Source organism: Panthera tigris, chromosome B3 (assembly GCF_018350195.1).
Source record: "Panthera tigris isolate Pti1 chromosome B3, P.tigris_Pti1_mat1.1, whole genome shotgun sequence".
Lineage (NCBI taxonomy): Eukaryota > Metazoa > Chordata > Mammalia > Carnivora > Felidae > Panthera > Panthera tigris.
In genome coordinates, this window is record NC_056665.1 from 31,247,367 (window position 1) to 31,271,664 (window position 24,298).

At 50.6% G+C, this 24,298-nt stretch overlaps 1 protein-coding gene across 6 annotated transcripts; it reads right to left on the reverse strand.

The window, feature by feature from the left end:
• Nucleotides 1–24,223, reverse strand: PPCDC (phosphopantothenoylcysteine decarboxylase). Of its 6 annotated transcripts, none has more exons than XM_007084603.2 (6): nucleotides 24,161–24,223; nucleotides 19,655–19,866; nucleotides 5,847–5,942; nucleotides 4,842–4,970; nucleotides 1,000–1,168; nucleotides 1–574 (listed from the first exon to the last, which is right to left on the reverse strand). In XM_007084603.2, the coding sequence occupies exons 2-6, from the start codon at nucleotides 19,790–19,792 to the stop codon at nucleotides 489–491; spliced, it is 618 nt and encodes a 205-aa protein (XP_007084665.1). In that variant the 5' UTR covers nucleotides 19,793–19,866; nucleotides 24,161–24,223; the 3' UTR covers nucleotides 1–488. The 6 variants fall into 6 exon arrangements, with proteins under 6 accessions (XP_007084665.1, XP_007084666.1, XP_042844299.1 ...); XM_007084604.3 differs by having other exon boundaries at nucleotides 24,151–24,188; XM_042988365.1 differs by lacking the exon at nucleotides 24,161–24,223 and adding an exon at nucleotides 21,039–21,170.
• Nucleotides 24,224–24,298: the final 75 nt, after the last annotated feature.

The window sequence follows — 24,298 nt, forward strand, 5'->3', positions numbered from 1 at the left end:
TAAAAGTCACTCTTCTTTATTACCCAGTACCCCCGATCTCACAGCATGGTCTGTGGAGAAACTCGGCATCTTGCCAACTTACAGGCTTCCCTGACTCTCTGCATGGCAGCTGGGCACCCCACCAAGGAGCTGAAGCGGGTCCCCTGCACGATGCAGAATCAAGGTTTCTCAGTCCTCCCTCAGTCCCCCTCCCAGAGCACAGGGCCACACAGCAGCAGCTTGCTATGTCTATCCCAGGAGAAGGTGGGGAGGGGCCCAGAATGCATCCATCTCTTAGTTGGAAAGAAGTTGGGATCTGGGCCTTTGGTCTAATTTAACCTGAGGCAAGTGAGGCCCCTGGGGAGGCTCTGGAGCAGGCCCAGGCTACACCCCTACTTCTGGGTAAACCCAGAAGTCTTCACCATATTTTGCCGATGTCCATCTTCTTCATAGACTTGGCCTGAAAACACGCAGGGTACAGAAGGATACAAACAACAGAAATCCCAGGTTCAGCTCTGCTGAGAGCTGCCACGACAGAAGAGGACTTCTTTCACCTTGTCCACAATGGTGCCCACCTCAGCCATGGCCCCTAGACCTAGAGAGCAAAGTTCTGCTGTGGCCTGCAGACCGAGGCAGGGCCCATCCCCCACCCACCCTGCTCAATGCACCCCCCCCCCGCCGAGTGTTCCACCCAAAGCCCAAGGCCTTGAAGGCCAGAGCCACCTCTACATGAGCCAGACCCATCAAATCCCTTCCAAGGCACCCCCAGGACAGGACTCAGTAACAGTTACGGGAGCATCATGAACTGTATATGGGCTGCGTGCCAGGGACAACGCAGGCCCTTTACAAACACTACCTCGTTTAATCTTACCAACTCTGAGAGGAACTAGGACTTCCATTTCCCAGATGAGAAAGCTGAGCTCACAGAATGGTTTTATCCAAGGTCACAACACACTGGGGTGTGACCCCAGAGCTGAGCCCTTCTGAGACCCTGGGCTGTGAGCCTGGCCAGATGCCCACCTTCATCTCCACACACCAACTTCTTGACCACACAAGGAATCTCCACATAGCCGAAGGCCTTGAGCAGGCCCACCTGCTGCGCGGTGACAGGATGCTCCCACATGGCGGTGTTCATCGCTGGGCAGAAGAGCAGGGGCTTTCGGCAGTCCCAGGCCCGGATGACACAGGTCTGTGAAGAACGGCCAGAGTGGGGCAGGTGGGTGCCTGCTGCTCTGGACTCCCAAATCCTACCCACCATCCTCTGGGTCGCAGCCACCTTGGGATGACCGGGTGACACTTGTCTGTATCCCCCTACCTCGAATCTCCTCACCCTCTCCCCCTCTCCACAGGTGCTGGCACAGGGCCTGACACACAGGAGGTCCTCCAACACTCGCAATGGCCCAGCCACCTCCACGCAGACCTCCACTCCTATGCAGAAAAGGTGCCTCTGAGCCAAACCACAAGGCTTCTCCACTGTGGGACACACGCCACAGACAGAAAGCAGCCAGGCGAGCAGAAGTCAAGCTTCACAGTTACCCCCCAAAGCGAAGGCTCAGACCACTCATCAGGTGCGGCTCACCTACCCCAACACAGGCTCTACTTCGAGGCTGACTAGAGTTGGGCAATGAGAACACCTGCCACGTGACAAAAACTCTCTCATATGTATTATCCCATGCACCCTCACCGCAACCCTGCAAAGAAGGTGCTGTCCTGTTTCCCAGATGGGGAAGCTGCACTCCCCACAGTCCCACAGACAATGATCCGGGGCATGAAGCTTTGCACGCCACCCAGTGTGATCCTCCGCCGAGGCCATCCCGCCACGTGCATGCCAGAGCAGCTGTGAGAGGGACCCACCGGCTCAGTGAGTTGCGGAATCACACAGACCTTGGTTCAAATCTTGGCTGTGCTATGTACGATTACTGCTAGCCGTGAGAACCTGGATGAATAATTTAACCTCAGGAGTCTTAGCTTCCTCTCTGCAAAAGCTCACTGGATGGTTGTGAGCACAGAAGGTGAACATGCTTAAGGCTCTTCACACAGGGCCTGGCCTCAAGTACGGGCTCCAGAAACAGTAGCTCCTGTGATTACTACAGGCACAGGCTCCCTGGACCAGGCGCTGCCTGGGAGAGAAATAAGCCTTGGGGCCCGCAGGAGCGTGCTCCCCTGGGCCCTCACTGCTCCAGCACCTCCTTTCCAGCTGTGGGCCCTTTGGGGAGACAGTGGTCAACACAGCCCTTCCCCGAAGCGCAACCCATCTGGTAAAAGAAGGGGGAGTCCAGAAGACAATGCCGTGAACAGGCCAGAGCTGATGCCTACCCCTCTCAGTGCCCCTGCCCCCTCCTGGGGATAGGAAGGAAGTGGGACAGCACACAGCCTCAGGATCTGGTTGCCTGTGTAGTCCCAGACACCAGCGTCTGTTTCCCACCAAGTCCTCCCAATTTGGCAACTGGGCTGAGTGGACAGTTTCAGTCACACTTCCTCTTGGCCCCGTGCCACCTGCCGCTTCTGCAAAAGTCACGAACATACCTAGAAGAGCCCCCTGAGTGTCAAGTACAGTGGGGGCTGGGCTGGGGTTTCTGAGTGTCTTCAAAGCAAAGCACACCAACAGAGAAGAAACCAGTATGTCCGTGTCTCATGCCTCTCTAGCTTTCCCACCTCATCTCGAAGCTCAGTGCTTCCTGGACAAACCACAGCTCCTCTGAACCTTCTGGCAGCAGGAGGGATGAAAGGAGGCGTCAGTTCCTACAGTCACATCTGTTTGGCCAGTGCTGTGTTCAGTACCTCAGGCTCTGCCCCTGAGAACCCACCTGGGTGGAGAGAAGGCCTAGATTCTGATCAGGAGGCCAGCTCCCAGTTGACTGGTGACCCAGGGAAGTCACCTCCTATTTCTAGATCTGCTTAGATATTTAAAAAAAAAATTTTTTTTTAAGTAATCCCTACACCCAACGTGGGGCTCAAACTCGACCCTAAGATCAAAAGTTGCATGCTCTACAGACTGAGCCAGCCAGGTGCCCCTCTGCTGGGCTATTTAGCACACAGAAGGGGCCGGGGCCCGCGCAGGCGAGAAGGTGGATGGAGATGCACAGCACCCAGGCCAAGGGCCCAGAGGCCTGGTGCACAGGTCACAGGTCACAGGTAGCACACTGCTCTAAAGGCCCCACAAGTTCTGGGTCCTGGAAAAGGGACAAGATCTGAAGGAAGGGGGCAGCAGGGTGATCTTTTCAGGGATAAAAGGACAAAATATCTTCTGAGTGAGGACAGAGCCACAGAGCAAGGATGATGACAATTTAAACTTTATGAGATTTCTAATTGCCTGAAATATTTGTGTGTTCAAGTGAAACCTTTTCAGGAAAAAAAAAAAAAAATTCCTGGGGGAACATATTACATTGCTCAGCCAACTCAGGAGGAGGGAACCCCCAAGACTTCAGGGAGCAGGGGCAGCTCTGATGAAAAAAAAAAAAGGAAGCAGCGCTTTGGAGAGGAAGAAAGGAGCCCTCGGAGAGCCAGCCCAGCCCAGGGCATGACTCCCAGAGGCCAGTGTGTTTCATCCCACCAGCTAGTGCTGGCCAGCCAGTGGGAAGCCCAGAGGTCACACACAGCCCAGACCCACTGAGATGAAAGTGGCCAAGAGCCTCACCTGCTCCAACTGCCGGCCAGCCATGCACCAGCCCCACTGGGAAGCCTTCCTGATAACACTGCCCCTAGGCTCGCCCCTGTCTCTACTCCCCTACCCCTGCTCCTTGCCACACAATCTGTGTGTTGCTCTTCTTCTGGTCATCCTGTGCTCTTATTCAAATGATGCTTCAGTCACTAGCAGATTCTTCGAGAAGTGCCTTATGCACCCATCAACAAGCATACAAGGAGACTAAGTTCCTGTCTGACCACCAAAAACTTTGGCCCAGCTTATCACATTAAACTCTGAAAAACTCTTTGCTCTTTGCCAAAGTAGAATAATTCCCTCGTACATACAGTATTCACTGAACACTTACTATATGCCTAGCACTGTGCAAAGTGGTGACTCCACTGTCAAAGGACCGACTGGGGTCATTTAAGGCTGTACCACACACCAGAGCACATTCCCTTCTCACCTGTACGGGTAACCAAAAACTCTCTCCTTCCAGACTGAGAGCTCCAAGTGTCCTGTGGGTCCCTCAGCACGGGGCCCGGCTCATGATAGGGGAAAGCTCAGTGCACAGGGAAGTGGGTAACAATGGAGAGGGAGGAGGGGAGAGAGATCACACACCTAGCTCCTCCCAGGGTGATCACATAAACAAGGCCTTTAAGGACAACAGTTCCCTGGAGGTCCCTTAGGCCTAAGACAATCCCCACTTTGTGTAGCAGGACTTCTGTTCCTCTCCTCCACCATCCACCGGCTGGCACCTCTCACCCTTGCTCCTCTCTTCCTCTCTAAGTTTTCCAGAACATACAGGAAAACCGCATTTCTGCGGCCAATGCTACAGGAGAGATAAGTGTGCACAAGAGATCCATGAGGAAGTAAACACTCTTATCAGATTGCACATGTGGATGTCCAGATCCTGGGGAGAAGGCAGAGCTAAGGGGGAAAGGCAATGGGGCCGGGCAGGGAGACCAATGGACGAGCATGTGGAGGGTAGCCCGTGAACGAAGGACAAAGTGTCAAGGGGCAGGTGAGAGGTGGATGCCCTCAGAGAGTACATACAAGCTGAGTCCATCCATGTGCCCACTTGCCGGAACACAGGTGAGACCAGGTGGAGGGCAGGGGGTCCAGGGGGCAAACCAGCCCACCATAAAGAATTCCAAGGCAAGAATCCCATACAAAGGCAGTCCTGCAGCTCAGCAAACTGGGAGTGAGGCCCAGGGAGGAAGAAAGCAGAATCACTCACAAGCAAGTTGTCACATATACCACTGGCCACCTTCCCCAGGGTGTTGGCATCAAGAGGAGCCACCAGCATGAGATCTGCCCACCTCCGCAGGTCAATGTGAAGAACGGGGTCGGATCGGCACTTCCACATCTGGCAGAGGGAAGGAAATGGGGTCACTGAGCTAGCTACTCTCTCAGCATGGTGGGAGGAAGCCGTGGGGGGGCAATGCAGGCCAGGTGCACTAAGTCAGAAACTGAGGAAGACCACCTGAGCACCCCGGCCCGAGTCCACTGCTGTTCCCCCTCATAGCTAAGCTGGTGAGCACCGGCTATGGAGCCAACCGCCTGAGAGAAACCAGGCCTGAGGAAACAAACGCCCCTTGTCTCTCCAAGCTATTCCCTTTATGGTTTGGTTTTCAAGAGAACTGACATCTGGCAGGGAACTCCTGGCCTGTCTGCTTGAGGCGGATGCTTGGGTTGTCCAAGCCAGTGGAAGGGCTCTGGGGCGGTGAGAATGGAGGGGGTGGGGTGGAGAAGACAGGCCAGCCAGAAATGTTCTAGGCTGAGAATGTTTAAAAATGCCTGGCAGGGCACCCCTGTGAGGCCCACACTCGACGTCTGGTGAATCGGCCGGTGCCCGCCCCTCTGCGGGAGAGCAAAGCAGAGCCCAGTGGCCGTGGGAAGTGAGGCGCTCTCGACAGGCCCGACACTGGGAGCCACGTGGACAAGGGTGGTGGGAAACAGAGCTCCTCTGTGGTTTCATCAGCCCAGATAAGTACAAGGACACTCAACCTCAGGCACAGGGCCAAAGCTGAGCTCTGCCTGGGGTGGGAGGAGACTTCAGGCCTCCCGCAGGCCAGAAGCTAGACAGATGTTTTCCTCATCGCCTCTGCCCAGAGGGCCCTGACCACTGACTTGAGCCCGGCCTGTCTGCTCTGGCCACCAGGACTATGAACTGCAAGGAGGACACTCCTGTCCCGTTGGTGGAAACACGATGGAACTCAGCCCTGGGGCCCCCAACACTGACCTCCCATTCATCAGCGTCGCTGTAGAGAGTGACAGGAATGTCCTGGGGGCTGTAGAAATGTTTGGCTCTCTCAGTGGTGACCACTGCTACTTCCAGCTGTCACCAAGAAAAAAATAGAGGCGGGGAGAGAGAGGGAAAGAAAACTGTTACCAGAGCCACAGGCCTGGATGCCACACGGGGCCAGGCCAGGCAAGTGCTTTCTTCAGGGCCTGGCTGTGGAGACTTCTCCCTCCTCGGCAGGGAGCCCCATGTTTGCATAGCTACTTCCGCTGTCACCCAAAGGTCAGGCCCCACCAGATGTGGCTGTTTCACTTCCCTATTTGAGGGGCTGCCGAGGAATGAGTCACCAACTGCCCAGTGCATATAAAGCTGCAGGCTCCTGCCACTCAGGCAGAAAGACAGAGGCAGCCGGGAAGGAATGCAGGGCAAGAAGGCGGCAGAAGGCAGGAGGGGCCACTTCAAAGAGGCTCACAGGTCCTGAGCTCTAATCCACACCGCAACCCTGCCCTCTGCAGGCCAAGGTACCAGGGAGCTGGGGCCTGGCTTGCAGTGGCTGCATCCAAGCCCCAGAGAGAAAATAGGCGGTCGGTCCCTTCTCTACTTCTAGGAACCAGGCCTCGTGGGCTCTGGTTGCAGACAGACTCCAGGAAAACCAAACCTGGAAGTGTGCCCTTCACTCATGGGGCAAAAATGGAGTTCACCTCCACACTACTCATTCACAAGTAATTAATAAAGCAAACAAGGAGGGGGGTGGGGTGGTGGCTAAGGTGCTCAGAACAAACGGTTGTGAGAAACAGCACACGTAGTGTGGGCAGCGCTAGACCAGTTGTCATCATTTGTAAAATGAGATGTTAAACTAAGACGGCACAGTAAAGGGGCTCAGAAGCGGCTGGGAGGTGAAGGAGATATCTTTGGGGGACATTTTATCCAGGAGAGAGAAGAGTCAAGGGTGACAAGGGCAGGATCATCAACTGACTAGAACAGGAATCACGTATGGCATGCAGGCCAGATCCAGCCTACAGACATGCTATTTGGCCTGCATGAGGTTACAAACATTTTTGAGCCAATATATACAAATCGGGAGATTTCACATAGAAAATCCAATTTCCTGGCTTCTCTTGAAAACTAAAAGCTCTGGCACGGCCCAGCCCACATTCCTACTTGATAATGGCGGTACTGCAGGTATCGTGTAACGGCCGCCTCTCGGAATGGGACGTGCCCGTGCCAACTCCGGTCCCCCAACCCTCCCTACCGTGTCACTGAGGCCCCCCTCATGCTTCCTGCCTACCAAGCGACAGCATTCTGCATAGCATGTAAGAGCAAAGCCGGCAGCAGGCAGCAGAAGTCTCAGAGAGACAGTGCACAACTTCAGAAGGTCTGCCGCTCCTAGCTCTGCTGGAGAGCTCTCAGGCGTGTCCGTTCTCTCTCACTCCCCTTAGAACCTGGCATCCCCAGAACCTGCACAAAACCTCGGTGACCTTTTTAAAGGTCATTTAAACCAAACTCCCACTGAGCACTGGAGCCCTTTCTAGGACAGCTCTGAACAAGATGGCAGTGGGGCACCTGGGTGGCTGAGTCAGTTAAGCATCTGACTCTTGACCTCAGCTCAGGTCTTGATCTCGGGGTTGTGAGTTCAAGCCCCACACTGGGCTCCACGCTGGGCATGAAGCCTACTTCAAAAGTACTCAGCCTACTAAAAAAAAAAAAAAAATGGCAGATGAATAGGGCTGCCATCTGTCCACAGAGCTCAGTCCATGGGCCCAGCACAGATAGGGAGAGCAGAAGGAGGCAGAATGGTGCTGAGACTCTCAAGACACAAGACAGTGACAAGGTAAGTTATGGGAATGGTAAGTCAGAGGTAACCAGAAGAAGAATAGGCAACTTTCAAACCAGCAGAAGAAAGCTCAATCTATATGATAAAGGAGAGGAGAGAGAAAACAAGAAGCAGAGGGCACGTGACAAGTAGAAAGCATTAAATAAGATGGCAGAAATTTAGCCCTAATAGAATAGTAATATATAATGAGCTAAGTTCTCTGATCAAAATTCAGACTCTCATATTGGAGTTTTAAAATTCATCAATCACATCAAAAAAGACACATTTAAAACAAAAGGATATATTGGGGTGCCTGGCTGGCTCAGTTGGTAAAGGATGCCGATTTGATTTCAGCTCAGGTCATGATCTCCCAGTTCTGGAGTTCGGGCCCCATGTCGGGTTCTGCACTGACAGCACAGAGCCTGCTTGGGATTCTGTCTCTCCCTCTGCCCCTCCCTACTCGTGCTCTCTCTCAAAATAAATAAATAAAACATTTTTAAAAATTAAAAAAAGAATAGGGGCTCCTGGGTGCTTCAGTCAGTTAAGCATCTGACTCTTGATTTTGGCTCAGGTCATGATCTCATGGTTCACGAGATTGAGCCCCACATCAGGCTCTGCACTGACAGTGTGGAGACTACTTAAGATTCTCTCTTTCTCTCTCAAAATAAGTAAATAAACATTTTTTAATTAAAAAATAAAAAATAAAATCTTAAAAAAGGATACATAAATGTTAAATAAAAGAATAAACTTTCAGTTAAATAATGTGGATTCAACTTTGCTCCCTCCCAAAAGCCCAATGAAATAAAAGTAAAGGGATTTTTTTAATGATATAAACCAAGAATGAAAAGAGGACCAAAAAATTAAAAAATGAAAATGAAAACAAACAAACAGAAAAAAAACCCAGAAACCAGCAGTTAAGACATGTCAACACTCTGGAAGATCAGATCAAATCAGATGAGATCAGATGCTAATGTTTTTTTATGAACATTCAGGGAACAACAACAACAAAAAAGCCTTGGAAATTAAAATTATAAACAGGAAAATAAAAAACTCAATATAAGTTTAGAAGAAATCTTCCAGAAAGCTGAACAGAAAAGATAAAAAAAGATGGGTAATGTTAGAAAAATAGATGAGAAAGTCAGAGGATCAATTCAAGAGGTCCAAAATCTGAGTTCCAGAAAGAACAGAAAAATGGAGGTGAGAAAATTATGAAAGAAATTAAAGGAAACTTCCCAGAACTGAAGAACTCAGAGGTGGGAGACAGCTCTTCTGCCTGCCCGGTGTTTGGTGAGGCTCAGAGACCTGGAGTAAAAGTCCCTGGCACCCACTGAGTGTCTGCCTACGGAGCCTGAGCCCACATCAGCTCTTCTGGAAGCAACATCCTCCTGCTGACATATACGGAGTTTGCAATCAGCAAACTCAAAAGAGTTCTTCTCACCCCTGTTGCTGCTAAACCACAAACCCCAGCCTATAAGTGCACAGCTACTTTTCTGGTCCGTCACGCTTCCCTGGTAAATCCCACTTTCCAGAGGAGGCCCACAGAGAGTTCCTAAGATCTCAGTCTTCTTAGCACCACCATCAGGAGCCCCGATGAGACATGAATCCAAATCCTGAACATAAGGTCAAGAGAAAAGCTCTTCCACAAGGTCCACAAGGTGGGGGTAAGAGATGATGGGAAAGAATCAAAAACGGATGCTTTCTGGGGCAACTGGGTGGCTTATTTGGTTAAGTGACCAATGTTTGATTTCGGCTCAGGTCATGATCTCATGGTTTGTGGATTCAAGCTCCACATCAGACTCTGCACTGTGACAGTACAGAGCCTGCTTGGGATTCTCTCTCTTTCTCTCCCTCTCTCTCTGCCCCTCCCCTCCCCTCTCTCTCAAGATAAATAAACTTAAAAAAATGTTAAAAAAAAAAAAAAAAAAGAATATTCCAGTTCATCCTCTATCCTGAAATACAGAAAGCAGCTTCCTGAAGATCTAGTTCCCCTACTTTCCCTAACTCACAAACTGCCTGCCAGTTCTCAAGTGAGGACTGTGCCAAAGGCCAGCTTTCAGAAATGTTCTCAATTTGGTAATGGCCCTGTTCTGGGGCTCCCTCCTCCCTCTCAGCTACGCCTACATCCCCACTCACCGTTTGAGCCCCGCCTTCCCTGGCCCCTAGGGAGTTCTGACCAGGGGGCCAGGTAAGCCTCCCACCTTGGGCCCCAGCATGAATTATTCCTCTGAGCTCCTCCCCCAGTCTCTAAATCAATTCCTTCTCTGGCTACCCTCCCAGGTTACATAGTCATTGTTAGGGAGCGTCCGGGGTCAATGTCTTTACCTCAAATGAAGAGAATGTGATGAGCCAACCTTCTCCTTGCCCGTCCCCTGACCCCACTGAAGCAGCTACCTCTCCTTGGCAGTGACCCTGACCCCCAGGCTGTCCAGCAGGCCCAGGCCAGTTTTTCTGGTTTTAGAAGGATGTCACTTGATCTGATTCATCAACCCCATGGGCTTTGTTCTTTCATTTTCATTCACTCTGCCAAACGTCCTAGGAGCCAAAGGCTAGGTCCTGGGTTTGCACACTCTTCAAAAAAAAAAAAAAAAAAAGGACATGTTGGGTTACCTTCTGAAATACTAAATAACTCAGACTATTCACTCATTCACCCTGACGTTTCTCCTAGCAAATGCCAAGGAGCCCTGGAGGGGCAGGAACCCTCTTTTCTCTTACACCCTCCCTGGGTCCTGGTAGAAGTAGGGCTGGGATGAAAACAATCTCCCCCACATTAGAGAGTTCCTGAAAGGCAGCTCTGTGCTTGGTCCCCTAGTGAGACCCCTGCCAAGAGTTTTTATATCTAATATTTAAAACCTGAACTTCTTTGTGTGATGCGATTGAGGTTTGGCCAGACTTTATTATATAAGCTGTCTGCATTTTGCCTGGCATTTACAGAGATTCCTTCCTGAAACCAGTTGGCAAGTCTAGTTTCCTTTTCTCTGCTGAAGGTACGTTAGCAATCCCATCTGGGGTTCCTGGAGAGTCAGAGAGGGGAAATGGAAACAGATTTGGGGATGAAACCTCCACTTTGACTTTTAGGCCCCGAGTCTGGCCCAGGCTGCCTCTGGGGCAGACTATCAAAGGATCTTGGGAAGCAGCACTGTCACAGCCATAGGTTGAGACAAATCCCATGGCCTGACTTCCCCTCCAATCCCATCTCTGGCCTCTACCTATAACCAGGAGCCAGCAGCACCCCCTCCCCAAGTTCAGACAACCAAAGATGTTTCTGAACATAGTCCAATGTCCCCTGGGAGGCCAAACTGCCCCAGTTGAGAACGACCACTCTGCAGGATTATTCAACAGAACTCTGCAACGATAGAAACATGTCACACCTGTGCTGTCCCCTATGGCAGTCTCTGGCTACACGTGGCTACTGAACATTTGAGGTGTGGCTAGAGTGACTGAGGAACTGAAGTTTTGGTTTTATTTAATTTTAATAATTTAAATTTACATTTGAATGTGGCTAGTGGTTACTGTATTAGATAGCACAGCTCTGGCATATACAAGTAAAGGAGAGACCCAGCGGGAACCCCCAGCTGAGTGGCCCCAAAAGAGCAGGTGTTTCTAGTAGGGCGTGTGATGGTGGCTCCACAGGAGGCTGTAAGGATTCTAAAGTGGAAGCACCTGCCATGATTTAACCTGCAAGGCAAGGAACCCAGAGATTTGGTGGCTCAGGCCTCTGGGCTGACACACATAGCAGACTCTGACACTGAGCTGACCGGTGTTGACACTGGCAGTGCCCAGGGCCTGGAGAGCAGCCAAAAAGCTGACCCAAACCTGAGCATGGGGGCGGGGGTGGGAGGGTATACTCTAGGAAAAAGGACCCTTGGTGCCCAGAGCAGTTAGCACATAGGGTGGGGAGCTGTGGCGGTGGCGGCCTCATTAACAAATACCCCAGAGTGTTCCGGTTGGCTGAGTGGGTGTCCCAACTTATAATGTTCCAGCTCATAATGATGCCTTGACTTGTCAAACATTTACTGAGCCTACTATATACATGGGGGCCAGGTGGGGGGAGGTGGTCTTGGGCGAATCCCCTTCCTCTCTGGCCTCGGTTTCCCCTTCTGAGCCATAAGCCATTTAAACCACATGGCCTTCAGGGGCCCATCCAGCTCACTATGCTGTCCCAGCCCTCTTGTGGCCCTTGCCCTTTCCCACCAGGCTCTGGGGGCGGGGGGAGCCATTCTCTCCTGGGCCTCCCTGTGGGCCTCCTGGGGGAGCTGGTGTTCTGGTCTCACCAGCCCTTCCTGCCATTCAAGTGAGACCAGGCTGCCAATCCCTCTGTGCCCTTCCCCAACTAGAGAAAATTCTCAAGAACAGAACTCGAGAGGCAGACTGCAGAGCTGACTCCCTGGAGGAGCGGGCCAAGGACGGAAGGGGCTGGCCAAACCAGCAGAAGCCCAGATAAGCGCCTCAGACCACTGCTACTGAACACACCCCTTTCCACAACACCACCACAGAGCAGGCAGGTGGGCCTTGCCCAGAAAGAAAGGAAAACCTCAAACCAGGTCCTGTTTCTCCTGCTTCCTTTCCTCAGCGAGCATTTAAAGAAAAAAAAAAAAAAGCATACAGTTACAAAGAATGTTCCATAATATTCCCACTAAGAGTCCCACTGACTTTAAAAATAAATATACACAGAGGTTAGAAAACTAAGATTGAACACAATGATACCAAATGTGAGTCTCCTTTCCTGCCCCCTTTTCTGCACAAAGGTAACTACCTCCAGAGGAAAATCTGTAGACACTAACTCAGATACGTGAACATATAAAAGGAACCAGACAATACGCCAGCGGTCAGCAAACTTTTTTCTATAAAGGGCCAGATACTATTTTCGGTTTTGTCACAACTACTCAACTCTGTAGTAGCAAGACTGCAGTCACGGGCAATACTTAAACAAATGTGTGGCCGTGTTCCAACAAAACGTTATGGACACAGAAATTTGAATTTCACGTAATTTTGTGCTCTCAAAGTATTCTTTAAAAAATTTTTTAACCACTGGAAAATATAAAAACCATTCCTGGCTCACAAACCATACAAAAGCAGGTAATGAGTCCAGATTTGGCCTGTGGCCCATGGTTTGCTAACTCCTGTACCAAACTCATTTCATTTCTATCTTGAGGACGGTCCCACATCAACACAGAGATCCAGCCATTGTTCTGAAGGGCGCCTGTCATCCACTGTGAGGCTGCACCAAAGCTCTCTCTCCTTGGATGTTTTGTTTCCACTTTTACTTTTGTTTTAAAATTATAAACAATGCTACAATGAACATCCTCCTACATATGGTGAATTTTGGCACACTACAGGATTCAATCCTACAGGTGAATCAAGAGCTATGAACTCTTTTGACCTCTCCAGACACTGTCAAATGGTCCTCCAGAGAAGCAGAATTCACTTCACCCTGCACGTGAGTGGGAACTTCTTCCCCTCACCCTTGACAGCCCTGAATGTCCTGACAGGCATTCTAGAAACTTAACCTTCTCTAAGCCCAAGGCCTGCCAACTCCCCAAATGGCAGACTCTCTCCACCTTTAGAAATCCCCTGCCAGAGGTGCCTGGTGGCTCAGTCAATTGAGTGTCTGACTCTCTCAGGTCATGATCTCATGGTTCGTGAGTTCGAGCCCCGTGTTGGGCCCTGCACTGATGGTGTGGAGCGTGCTTGGGATTCTCTCTCTCCCTCTCTCTCTGTCCCTTCCCTGCTTGCATGTGGTCTTTCAAAATAAATAAACTTAAAAAAATACTAAAAAAAAAAAATTTAGAAATCCCCTTCTGGCTCCAGCCCTGCTGACTTCTGCCCTGGCAAAAGCTAAAGAGGTGTCTGTCTTCTCCCAAGTGAGAAGGGTGCTCAGACAGAACTGCAGCCCAATTAACATGACAATTATGGAACTGCAAAAGCGCCCTGAAGCTCCTGAATCCCAGGACCTTCTCCCAGGCTGCCTTCATGTCCTATTCCTTTCTGCCCTCACATCTAGAACCTTCCACCACTAGTGCCAGAAGAGGCCTTGGAGACAGATCATTTTAGTACTCCCCCCCCAACCCCTTCATTGCAGGGCTGAGAAAAATAGGGACATATGAAGACCTAAGTTGCCCACAATCCTTTTGCTCAGCTGCCTCTCTTGAGGTACAGCTAACCCCCACTATCCAACTTCCCCGATCATATAAAGGCTCCAAGGCTTCTTTGCAAGGACCATTCTTCCTGAATGCTGGTATATGGGTCATGAGGCCAAATCCACCCTTCTCCAGCACCCCCTCACAATCTCCCTGGTCTGGCTCTAGCCATGCCTGGGCACACTGGTGAATCAGGAGTAGAGGCATACCTTGGGATATGGTGGGTCTGGTTCCAGACCACTGCAATAAAGCAAATATCACAAAACTTTCTTTGGTTTCCCAGGACATATAAAAGTCAGGTTTACACTGTAGTCTCTTACATGTGTAAGAGCATTATGTCTGAAAAAGCAACGCGCATATCTGCAGGATTGTGCTGTAGGAGTGCTGACAACACCGACTCCATATTGGACTCTCCATCTTGTTCATCCTGTGCAATGACCTCCCTGCAGATGCATGTACGTATGCCCTGACCAGAATGTAGGAAGGTTTGTTTGGACAGAGGGAGCCACTTGAGGTAACATACAGATGACAGGCACACAGCGGGCATCACTTTAAAGCTTTTTTTTTTTTTTTTTTAGTTTATTTAGAGAGAGAGAGGCAGGGAGGGGCAGAGACAGAGGGAGAAAAAGAGAATCCCAAGCAGGCTCTGCACTGTCAGCACATAGCCCGATGCGGAGCTTGAACCCACGAGCCACAAGACCATGCCCTGAGCCAAAACCAAGAGTCGGACGCTTAACCCACTGAGCCACCCAGGTGCCCCAGAGGGGATCACTTTAGAAAACCACCACAGATGATCTGCGCACAGAGGGCACCACATTAGAAAACTACTCTGACCTCACCACGATGACCTGCACTCTATAGAAGCTGTGGATTAAGGTCCAGACTTTGCAGAGAATAGCTGCATAGCGCCTGGGTCATCATCTGCCCAACCTGCCTGCCCTCCCATTCATCAGTAAGTTACCCTGAATAAATCTCTATAAACGGTATAGCTCAAAACGGTATAGAGAATAAATCTCTATAAACGGTATAAACGGAGTAGCTCAAAGTGCCTTCTCAGTCTGGAGGATACTCTATTCTCTCTCACCCACTTCTAACAATACCTTAATTAAAAGTATCCTATTGCTGGGGCACCTGGGTGGCTCGGTCAGTTAAGTGTCCAACTTCGGCTCAGGTCATGATCTCACAGCTCGTGAGTTTGAGTCCCGCATCAGGCCCTGTGCTGACAGCTCAGAGCCTGGAACCTGCTTTGGATTCTCTGTCTCCCTCTCTCTGCCCCTCCCCCAGTCCCTCTCTCTCTCTCTCTCCCAAAAGTAAATTTTTAAAAAGCATCTTATTGCTAAAAAAGGCTAACTCATCTGAACCTTCAGCAAGTTGTAATCACTGATCACAGATCACCATAACAAATAATGGAAAAGTTTGAAATATTATAAGAATTACCAAAATGTGACATAAAGTGAGCAAATGCTATTGGAAAAATGGCACCAGTAGACTTGCTCGATGCAGGGTTGGCACAAATTTTCAACTTGTAAGAAAACTCAGTTATGTACAAAGCACAATTAAATTAAGTATACCTATAGTTATGAGCCAGGTCTGCAGACTCACTCAGCTCCCTGCACCCCACACTTCAGCTGCTTGTTTGCTGGTCAAAGTCTAGCAATGCCCAGGGAGCTCAGAAAAGACCCAAGCATATGAATTCACAATGTAGGCAAAGGGCTGAGAAGGACCTTTCCAAGCGACAAAGACTGCTCCTGGGGGTGACACAGAAAGACGGCAAAGGGGAGATCAGTACCACCAGGGAGTAAGGGGAGTGCGCGGGGTAGGAAGAGGGGGAAAACCACTGCATCGAGGCCCACACGAGGCAAGCAAGGATCCCCCTTTGGTTACCAAAACCTCACAAGGACACAACCAAGCAAACCCAGGCTCTCTGGAGAGCTGTTCTATCTGCAGGAAGAAGTGAGAAGGTGGCAGGCCCCTCCACAGGAGCAGATGGACTGTGGCTCCCACGGCTCTTCCCACATGGGCTGTCTCTCACCAACCCAACAAGCCAAGCCCACCACGTGCCTGGCCCAAAGGACATGACAGCAAGGGGAAAGAAAAGGGTGAAGGAGAGGAAACACACACTGGTAAGTGCGTCCATGTGCCAGGAGCTGCACCCAGTTATTGGCACAAGATGAGAAACTTTTATTTCTATCCCTTCTTGAAGCCTTTACAAGAGCCTGAGGGGATGGGTGGCAGTAATCAGCTTTATTTTTTATTTAAAGTTTATTTTTTGAGAGAGAGAGCGAGCACCAGCAGGGGAGGGGCAGAGAGAGAGGGAGAGAAAGAATCCCAGGCAGGTTCTGCACAGTGTGGAGCTCAAACCCATGAACTTCGAGATCATGAACTGAGCTGAAATCAAGAGTCAGATGTTTAAGAGTCAGATGCGTCACCCTTAACCAACTGAGCCACCCAGGTGCCCCACTAATCAGCTTTATTTTAATTTAATATTTGTTTATTTTTGAGAGAGAGAGAGAGAGAGAGAGAGAGAGAGCGCGCGTGCGAGTGGGGAAGGGGCAAAGAGGCAGACACAGAATCCGAAGCAGGCTCCAGACTCTAAGCGGTCAGCACAGAGCCCGATGTGGAGCTCGAACTCATGAACCACGAGACCATGACCTCAGCTGAAGTTGGGCACTTAACCGACTGAGCCACCCAGGTACCCCAATCAGCTTTATTTTAAATGAGAAAAGCAGGGGCCACCTGGGTGGCTCAATTAAGCGTCCAACTTCAGCTCAGGTCATGACCTCGAGGTCCGTGAGTTCGAGCTGCACGTCAGGCTCTATGCTGACAGCTCAGAGCCTGGAGCCTGCTTCGGATTCTGCATCTCCCTCTCTCTCTGCCCCTCCGTCACTCACACTCTGTCTCTCAAAAAGGAATAAATGTTAAAAAAAAACAAAACATAAATGAGAAAGGCAGGCTCCAAGAGGCCAAGTCATGGAGTCCTCTCTCCTAGGTCAGTGCCCTTCTTGCTGCCTGACTTTCAGCTTCAACTCCAGCCAAAGAGGGAGAGCAAAGTTCCTGCTCCAGACAAGGCTTGTCCCCACAGTGGGCCAGGCCAGAAGGCCTGGGGTGGGCTGGAGAGCCTCCCCACTTCAGGCAACCCTTTCCTCACACCCCTGTAAATGCTGGCTGTGTGGGATGACAGGAAGCTGTGGAGTTGCCATTTCCCTCCGCTCTGAGGCTGCCCATCTGTTTCCTGGGATAGGACGCCCTGCCCCCACTCACCCCCAGTCCGGAAATTCACTTGCTCTGGGGCTATGGGAAAAGGGAACTGTATGGCTCCCTCCCTCTGGAGGGGGCGGAGGCTGTCACCGCTGCAACAACCCTTTCCAGGCCCCAGGCCTCCCCCCATTCCGGGTGTAGCTAGTCAGCTGTACCAAAGGTGCTGGGCATGTGTCTGGGTGGGGGAGGCCACAGGTGGTGCCTCAGAGCATCCATGAGACTCACCTCCCTTCCCCCTTCTGACCTGGCTGGCATCCCTGGCTGCCTTTCACTGCTTGTTCCGCATGAGGGGTGGAGTGAGGGGGTGACTTTCTGGGTAGAAGTTTGTGGAAAGTAAGAAGAAAAAAAATGAAAGATTTCTCACCCCTGCCTTCCGTGCTGACATGGTCATCTGCAGGTGAGCACTGCCCCCTGCTGGACACACTGGGTACATGCACCTGTGTCACACGTTAAGCTATGGGGCAGATACAAGGAAAAAGTACAGCCTGGGCCCCAGCAGCGTACACACAAAAGCAATGGGCAACAACATGAACAATATCAAAGGCAACCAATGATCCCATATCTTGGTCAAGATATGGTCAAACTCTAGTCAGGCTCCTATGTGTCCCTTTTTTGACTAGGGCCATCTTGGGGCCTGGTCCTTAAGAGCAAGATTCCCATTAAGTGGGTTTAGCCAGAATCCCCCACCCTCAATGTCTAACCAGCCTGGACAGCTCATCAGGCTCTTCATCCCTCAACAACCTCCCCCCCACCCCCCACCCCCCCCCCCCCCCCCCCCCCACCCCCCACCCCCCCACCCCCACCCCCGGTGATTCATCACCCTGGCCTGCCTGCACCAAGAATCCTGTCAGGGCAGTGTAGCCAGAACCCTCCTTATTCCTGATGTTTCCTCTTAGTAATTTCCCATCCACTGCCCTCCACCTGGCTCCTTGCCTATAAATCCCCACTCTTCCTTGTATTTGTAATCAAAACCTAGTTCTATGCTGAGGCCTCTTTTCCCGTATTATGATAGGTTTTCTGAACAAAATCTGTTTTTACCACTCTAACTACTGCCCATCTCTGGGTTTTTAAAAAAAAAAATTTTTTTTTTTAATGCTTATTTATTCTTGAGAGAGAGAGAAACAGAGCATGCGTGGAGGAGGGGCAGAGAGAGAGAGGGAGACACAGAATCTGAAGCAGGCTCCAGGCTCCAAGCACAGAGCCCAATGCAGGGCTCATGAGCCAAGCCAAAGTCGAACCCTTAACTGACTGAGTGACCCAGGCGCTCCATGGTTTGTTTTTCTAAGTAGGCATCACGGCTAGCATGGAGCCCAATGTGGGGCTTGAACTCACAACCCTGAGATCAAGACCTGAGCTGAGACCAAGAGTTGGATGGATGTTTAACAGATGGAGTCACCCTGGTTTTTCTTTAATGCATCAAATGAGTTTGTTTGTTTGTTTGTTTGTTTGTTTGTTTTGAGAGGGAGAGAGAGCATGCAACCCAGGAAGGGGCAGAGAGAGGCAGAGACAGAATCTCAAGCAGGCTCCACACTGTCAGCATAGAGCCCAACACAGGGCTCGAACTCACGAACCATGAAATCATGACCTGAGCCAAGATCAAGAGTCGGATGCTTAACCGAGCCACCCAGGTACCCCCAGTATTTTATGTATTTTTAAGTAATTCTATGCCCAACCTGGGGCTTGAACTCACAACCTGGAGATCAAGAGTTGTGTGCTCTATCAACTGGCCATCCAGGCACCCCTCATCAAATGAGTCTGAAAAGGAACAGACCAAAGCCACATGGGTTGAGGCAGGCCAGGAAGGCTTTCTTGTGAAGTATTTGTGCAGAATTTAGAGAGGCAGAGGAGCAGGAGGGCAGCACAGCCTGGCAGGGACAGGCCAAAGCAAAGGCCATCAGGGTGAGTATAGGCAGTGGGCGTTCAACAGACAAATGTAGGACCTTAGATACTAGACAAGGAAATGAGGTTATTACCTGCTGGCTTTCACACGGTCTAAAGCCTTGAACTTTTCCCACAGAAGAATCTGCCCCAGAAGCCCAATATATATAAAAACATAAAACTAATCAAAATTGAGGTACCCCCCCCCAGTACACTGTGGTGGCCCCTAGGCATCTCTGAACACATGAAGGAACAGTTTAAAACCAGAGCCACAGGCAGTGGGGTACCCCTAAGGCTCCAGTGCGTTTGGACTGACAGGACAGCCATGGTGTCTAACAAAGAGGGAGAACAGAGCTGCAGTGTTCGAGACGGAGTGGAAGCAGGGGTGGGGAGTCCAATGCAGCAAGGGGACCCGGTGAATGTGCTACATTTCTGCAGCCAGCCTCCTCCCCCGTCAGAAGCTCAGGGAACCAGGGTCAACATATGGGAACACAAACCCTCCACTAGCAAAGAATTCCTCCCCTCACGCTCTGTCCACACCTGCTAATCTAGCTCCGGGTTATACTGGACTGTCTCAGGGACCCCCTACACACCAATGCACACAGAGGGCTTCCACAAACACCATCAACAAAAACCCCAAGCACTGCATAAATGGGCTGGCTCCAGGAGCAGCAGCTCTCCAAGGCCAGAGGCTACCATGCCCGTCTAATAAGGATACTCACGCCAGGAATGTCCAAAAGCCTAGACACCAGAAGAGGCAACTTCAGGGCTGCAACACTCCCAGTGACACCCACGAGAACACGAAACTGTCTCTTCGCCAAGGGTGCAGCATCTGCTGGACATGACGCATTTGATTCCATGTGGGGTCTAATAGCTTCGAATGCTGGGAAACTGCCAGGACTGGCCTCCAGAGGGCTCTATCAGGATTTAAAATCTAAAAGCAGAACAAGGGGTACCCACTTCATTCATATATTCGACCAAAATGTACAGACTACCTAGGGCCAGATGCTGGGGTTGCAGAGGGGTCAGCAGTCCCGGCTGCTGGGAGAACACAAGTTAATGAGGTCAGATACCCTCACCAGACACCAGTCAGTCACCATGTAACACAGCCCAGTGTTGTGAAGAACATCTATACCGGGGAGTGCCTGTCCAGGAGTAACTGTCTGAGAAAGTCAGAGACCAAAAAAATGACATTTAGGTTGAGTCCTGAAGGACGAGTACGTTTTCCAGAGACAGAAGAAAATAACTTTGCAAGAAGGAACCATCTCACAAAGGTGAAGAGGCCTAAGGAAGGCGGCAGGTTTGGGGAACAAGAAGAAGCTCAGTAATGAGGCTGAAGTGCGATGGGAGGTTGGGGGTAGCAGGAGGTAAGTTTGCAATTAGGTCAAGGGCAGTGAGGGCCAGGGTGAGTTTTCATTTTAGAAAAACAGCGCTGGCGCCGACTGTGGAGGGGGCCCAGGACTCGGAGATTGGAGGAGGCTGGGCTGACTGAAGGGAGTAGCGGGATGGGACAGGTGCAGGGATGCCTGAGAGGTGGTAAAACCCTAGGCAACAAGGGGACTTGGGTGCTCCCGGCAGTTGAGAGATTGGCCTCTCTGTCACTGTCCTGGTATCTCAAACCTTACAAATCCAAGTCCAGGAAGAAACAAGCATAAAAGGGATGTTGGCCACCCCCATGAGACCAGCTGCTTAGTCTCTTCCTCTGGCCCTCAGATGTTGCCAGAAACCAGTGCCCACGATAATATGACTGATGGACACACCAAAACCTATACTCTACAAGCTGGGCCAGCAAAACGTACCCGCTCCATCAGGACAATCACTGAGGGACAGTGAAATCTAGCACTGGGCAAAGGAATTGTGGAAAACATGCCACTGCCTTCAGGGAAGTGAGTTGAGAAGACAGGGGTCATACCTGCAATCATCTGAGATGGGCCCTATTCTGGGAGGCACCTTTCTGGTGATCAGTGATTCAATTTGTTCATCTGTTTCCTTGCCTCTTCCTCTATACTTCTCCACCACCACTGCTGCCACCAGCAAGCTCCCTGCACTGTGACCAGGTCTAATTGTCAACCACCAGGCACCTGCTGGATGAATAATAAACTGCACCTTCTAAAGCAAGGTGGGGCACAGAAGTCTGGCTGATGAAGCAGGAGCCCTAAGCCCTGCCCATGGTTGGGCTCCCGAGCTGGTGTGTGAGCTCAGTTCTGGGTACTTCCCTCTGTGGACCCGTCTCTTCATCTGAAAAATATGGAGGTAGGACCAGGTGATCTCCTTCCAGCTGAAACTTGAGTCAATGTATAAAAGACAGCGGTGAGGACTCTCTGTAGCAGAGTCCTGGCAGATGCACTCAAAATGGGCAGAATCAGCAGCAAGAGGGGACACCAAGGCCAACTCCAAGGAGAAGCATCTGTGAGTCACGCAGTGGCTACCTCAGTGACTGCACACCCAAAGGGTCTGCCTCTTCACTCCACCGACCCCTCGGCTCCCTAGGGTCTCTTTGCCCAGTATTTGCCTTCGAGACTCAAGCACACACCCACATGAGCTGAGGATCATATTTGGGTCTATTATCCCACTCCTACTGGAAAGGTCTCCCAGAGGCCCAGACCCAGGGGTTAATCAGCAGGAGGTTAAGCACAGGCCAGTTCCCTAGAGCAAGACTCCTCCAAAGTTCCATTTGCCAGTAATTTCAATCTCTGCTCTACATCAGGGCCTCAGCCAGGGCCATGCTTGCCCAGAGCAGAACTGAGTCTACTCCAGGGCTTGGGGAGCCCTGTTAGCAACTGGCAAGGTCTAGAGGGCTTACCTGCAAGCTCCTTCCCAGGTCTAATCAGCACGCTGATTAGCACCCTCAGTAGGTGACAGAAACACATTTCTTGACTCTCCAGGGAAACCTACCTTCCAGATCTCAAACCCTGACACTGTCCGGCCCCAGCCAACTGGTGCCAAACCAGAGACTGAACTTCGTTTTGGCAGACCCTTAACCTCCTCTACATCAAGCTGATGATCATTCCCAAGGAACATGTTACTGAAAGTAATCAGCTAAACTTAGGACACAAATGCATGTTGGCGACTTCAACTACTTCCTCACAGTTAGGTGGTATAGCCCGAGATTTACTACTTAGCCTGCTGAGCAAGTTTTGCTAAGGGCCAAAGCCTACTTACCTTTCTAGAAAAGTGTGTGTGTGTTGCAGGTTGGGGGGGGGGGGGGGCGGCGGTGTACTTGAGGAATAGAAAGTGGATAATTTAACCAACGTTTGAAGGCGAGGTCAAATTGGTTCAATCCAACAGTTATGTGAAGGGTGACAGCTGGCAGTTCTTTATGTTTACGCTCAAAAAAGATCAAATCCCAAACCAGTAGGCCCATTACTCTAGTTAGTTCCTGTTGGAACCACCTATTTACACAGCCAAGGTAGCTGTTGATAGTGCTTGATTCTTCTGAGCTTTGCTGGACTCATAGGAACTGTTGAGCAGCAGGAAGAGTTAGCAGGCAGACAGGTTGCAGGGCTGAAGCCTATGATTACTGAGCCTCAAGCTCCCAGGACATCAGTCATGCAGGTAAGCCACAGCCAGAAAAATGGCAGGTTCTCTATCTACCCTTTAGAAAGACAGGGCCAGAATAAAGAGCCTCAGCTTGTGGCAAGCTTGTGATGTATAAGCCTCCTCTGTTGAGTGTAATTAGGGCAAAGTAAAGGTTTCAGGAATACCTGCCAGTCACAATAGGGGCATGTGTGGAGCCACACAGAACCAGGGCTAAAAAAAAAAAAAGGGCCAGAGAGTAAGAACCCTGCTCAACACAGGAACAGTGAGGGGCCGGAGCCTAGGACAAAGCAGAACCAAACATGGGGGGTTGGGGGAAAGGGAGCCAGGATGCCCTCACTACTGGCTTCTGCTCTGGCCTTCTCCCCCACCAGTCAACACACTCTACTCTCTGCCCCCATAATAATGAACAACTTCTAGCTCCCCCAAATGTCACCCTGCTCCCAAACCCAAAGACATTAAAAGGCCACAGGGCACTTTAAATCCCTGGCTCCAACGTTAGGCAAGGAACTCAAGAGAGAGCTCAAGGGGCTGGCATTCTGCTAAGACTGCTCTTCTCTGCTCTTCTCGCTGACTCCACAGCTTCTGAAATCCCATTTAGGGACTCCTGAAGCCCACGTGTTGGGGATATATACATATATTATATGCTACATTGTACATATTTTATATATATTTGTATTACATTAAATCATATGTAACATATTCACATACACACACGCTACCGAGCAAGGTGGTTACAGCCACTACAAGAGATGTGTGGGAAAAACCCTGCTCCCCAGACATGCACCACTTCCCCTACTTAGGAATGTCTCCTACTTATCCTCTGGTACAGGCTTCTAAACACTTCTAAAGACAGTAGGAAGTTTTCCTCTGGCAAAATTTAGCCTCACTCTAATTTTTAAATACCATTCAGCAATTTTAGGAGGATCTAGGGGATATAATTCCAACATGCCAAGGCTCTGCATTTTCTATTTTACTAACTTTTAAAATAAAGGGAACTGAGAGGCGCCTGGGTGGTTCAGTCGGTTGAGCACTCAAGTTCAGCTAGGGACATGATTTCACACCTCGTGAGGTCATGATTTCACAGCTCGTGAGTTCAAGCCCCCAAACGGGCTCTGTGCTGACAGCTCGGAGCCTGGGGCCTGCTTCGGATTCTGTGCCTCCCTCTCTCTCTGCCCCTAACCCACTCGCATTGTCCCCCTCTCTCTCAAAACTAATAAATAAACACTAAAAATAAAAAATAAAATAAAATAAAATAAAATAAAATAAAATAAAATAAAATAAGGGGAACCGATAGGGCACTAAATGCATTTAGTTAAACGGCACTAAACAATCGCAGTGCAGCAAAAAGCAGGAGTGGGAACGCACAGATACAAATCCCCCACTCCGGACTCGAGTCAGAAAGAAGACCCTAATGCTCCGGCCCCACGGGCAGATAGGTAAATTCAGTCCCAAAGGTTCGACAGTCCCTACGCAGACACAGCGGCTAATCCACAGTGGCGAGCAGAGCTTCACCGGCATAGATAGGAAACTGAGGTCACACACACACACCTGCAGACCCACAGCCTTGACACTCACACGCACGCGTGCAGGGACAGTAAGGTCACGCACAAACAGTCGCAGATACACAAACAAGCGAAGCTCCTCGAACCTCCCTACCACCCGGCCGAGAGGACACAACCTCCAAGTACCCTGAGATTCCTCTCCAGCACCAGGCGCGTCTCGGGCAGCCCCAAATATCGCGAGATCTCAGCCGCCACTCCCGCCGTTTCCGCTTAGCAGGTAGTCTCACGAGAGCACCCGGCTGTCTACGTGCTCGCGCCGCCTTC

Excerpts from the sequence above, each read along its gene's own strand:
- PPCDC (XM_007084603.2), bottom strand. The coding sequence starts at position 19,792 with ATGGAATCAAATGCGTCATGTCCAGCAGATGCTGCACCCTTGGCGAAG. Across the intron at positions 4,971-5,846 it reads GCGACGCTGATGAATGGGAG|ATGTGGAAGTGCCGATCCGA; the intron begins GTCAGTGTTGGG and ends TCCCTCTGCCAG. Across the intron at positions 575-999 it reads GTTGGTGTGTGGAGATGAAG|GTCTAGGGGCCATGGCTGAG; the intron begins GTGGGCATCTGG and ends TTTGCTCTCTAG.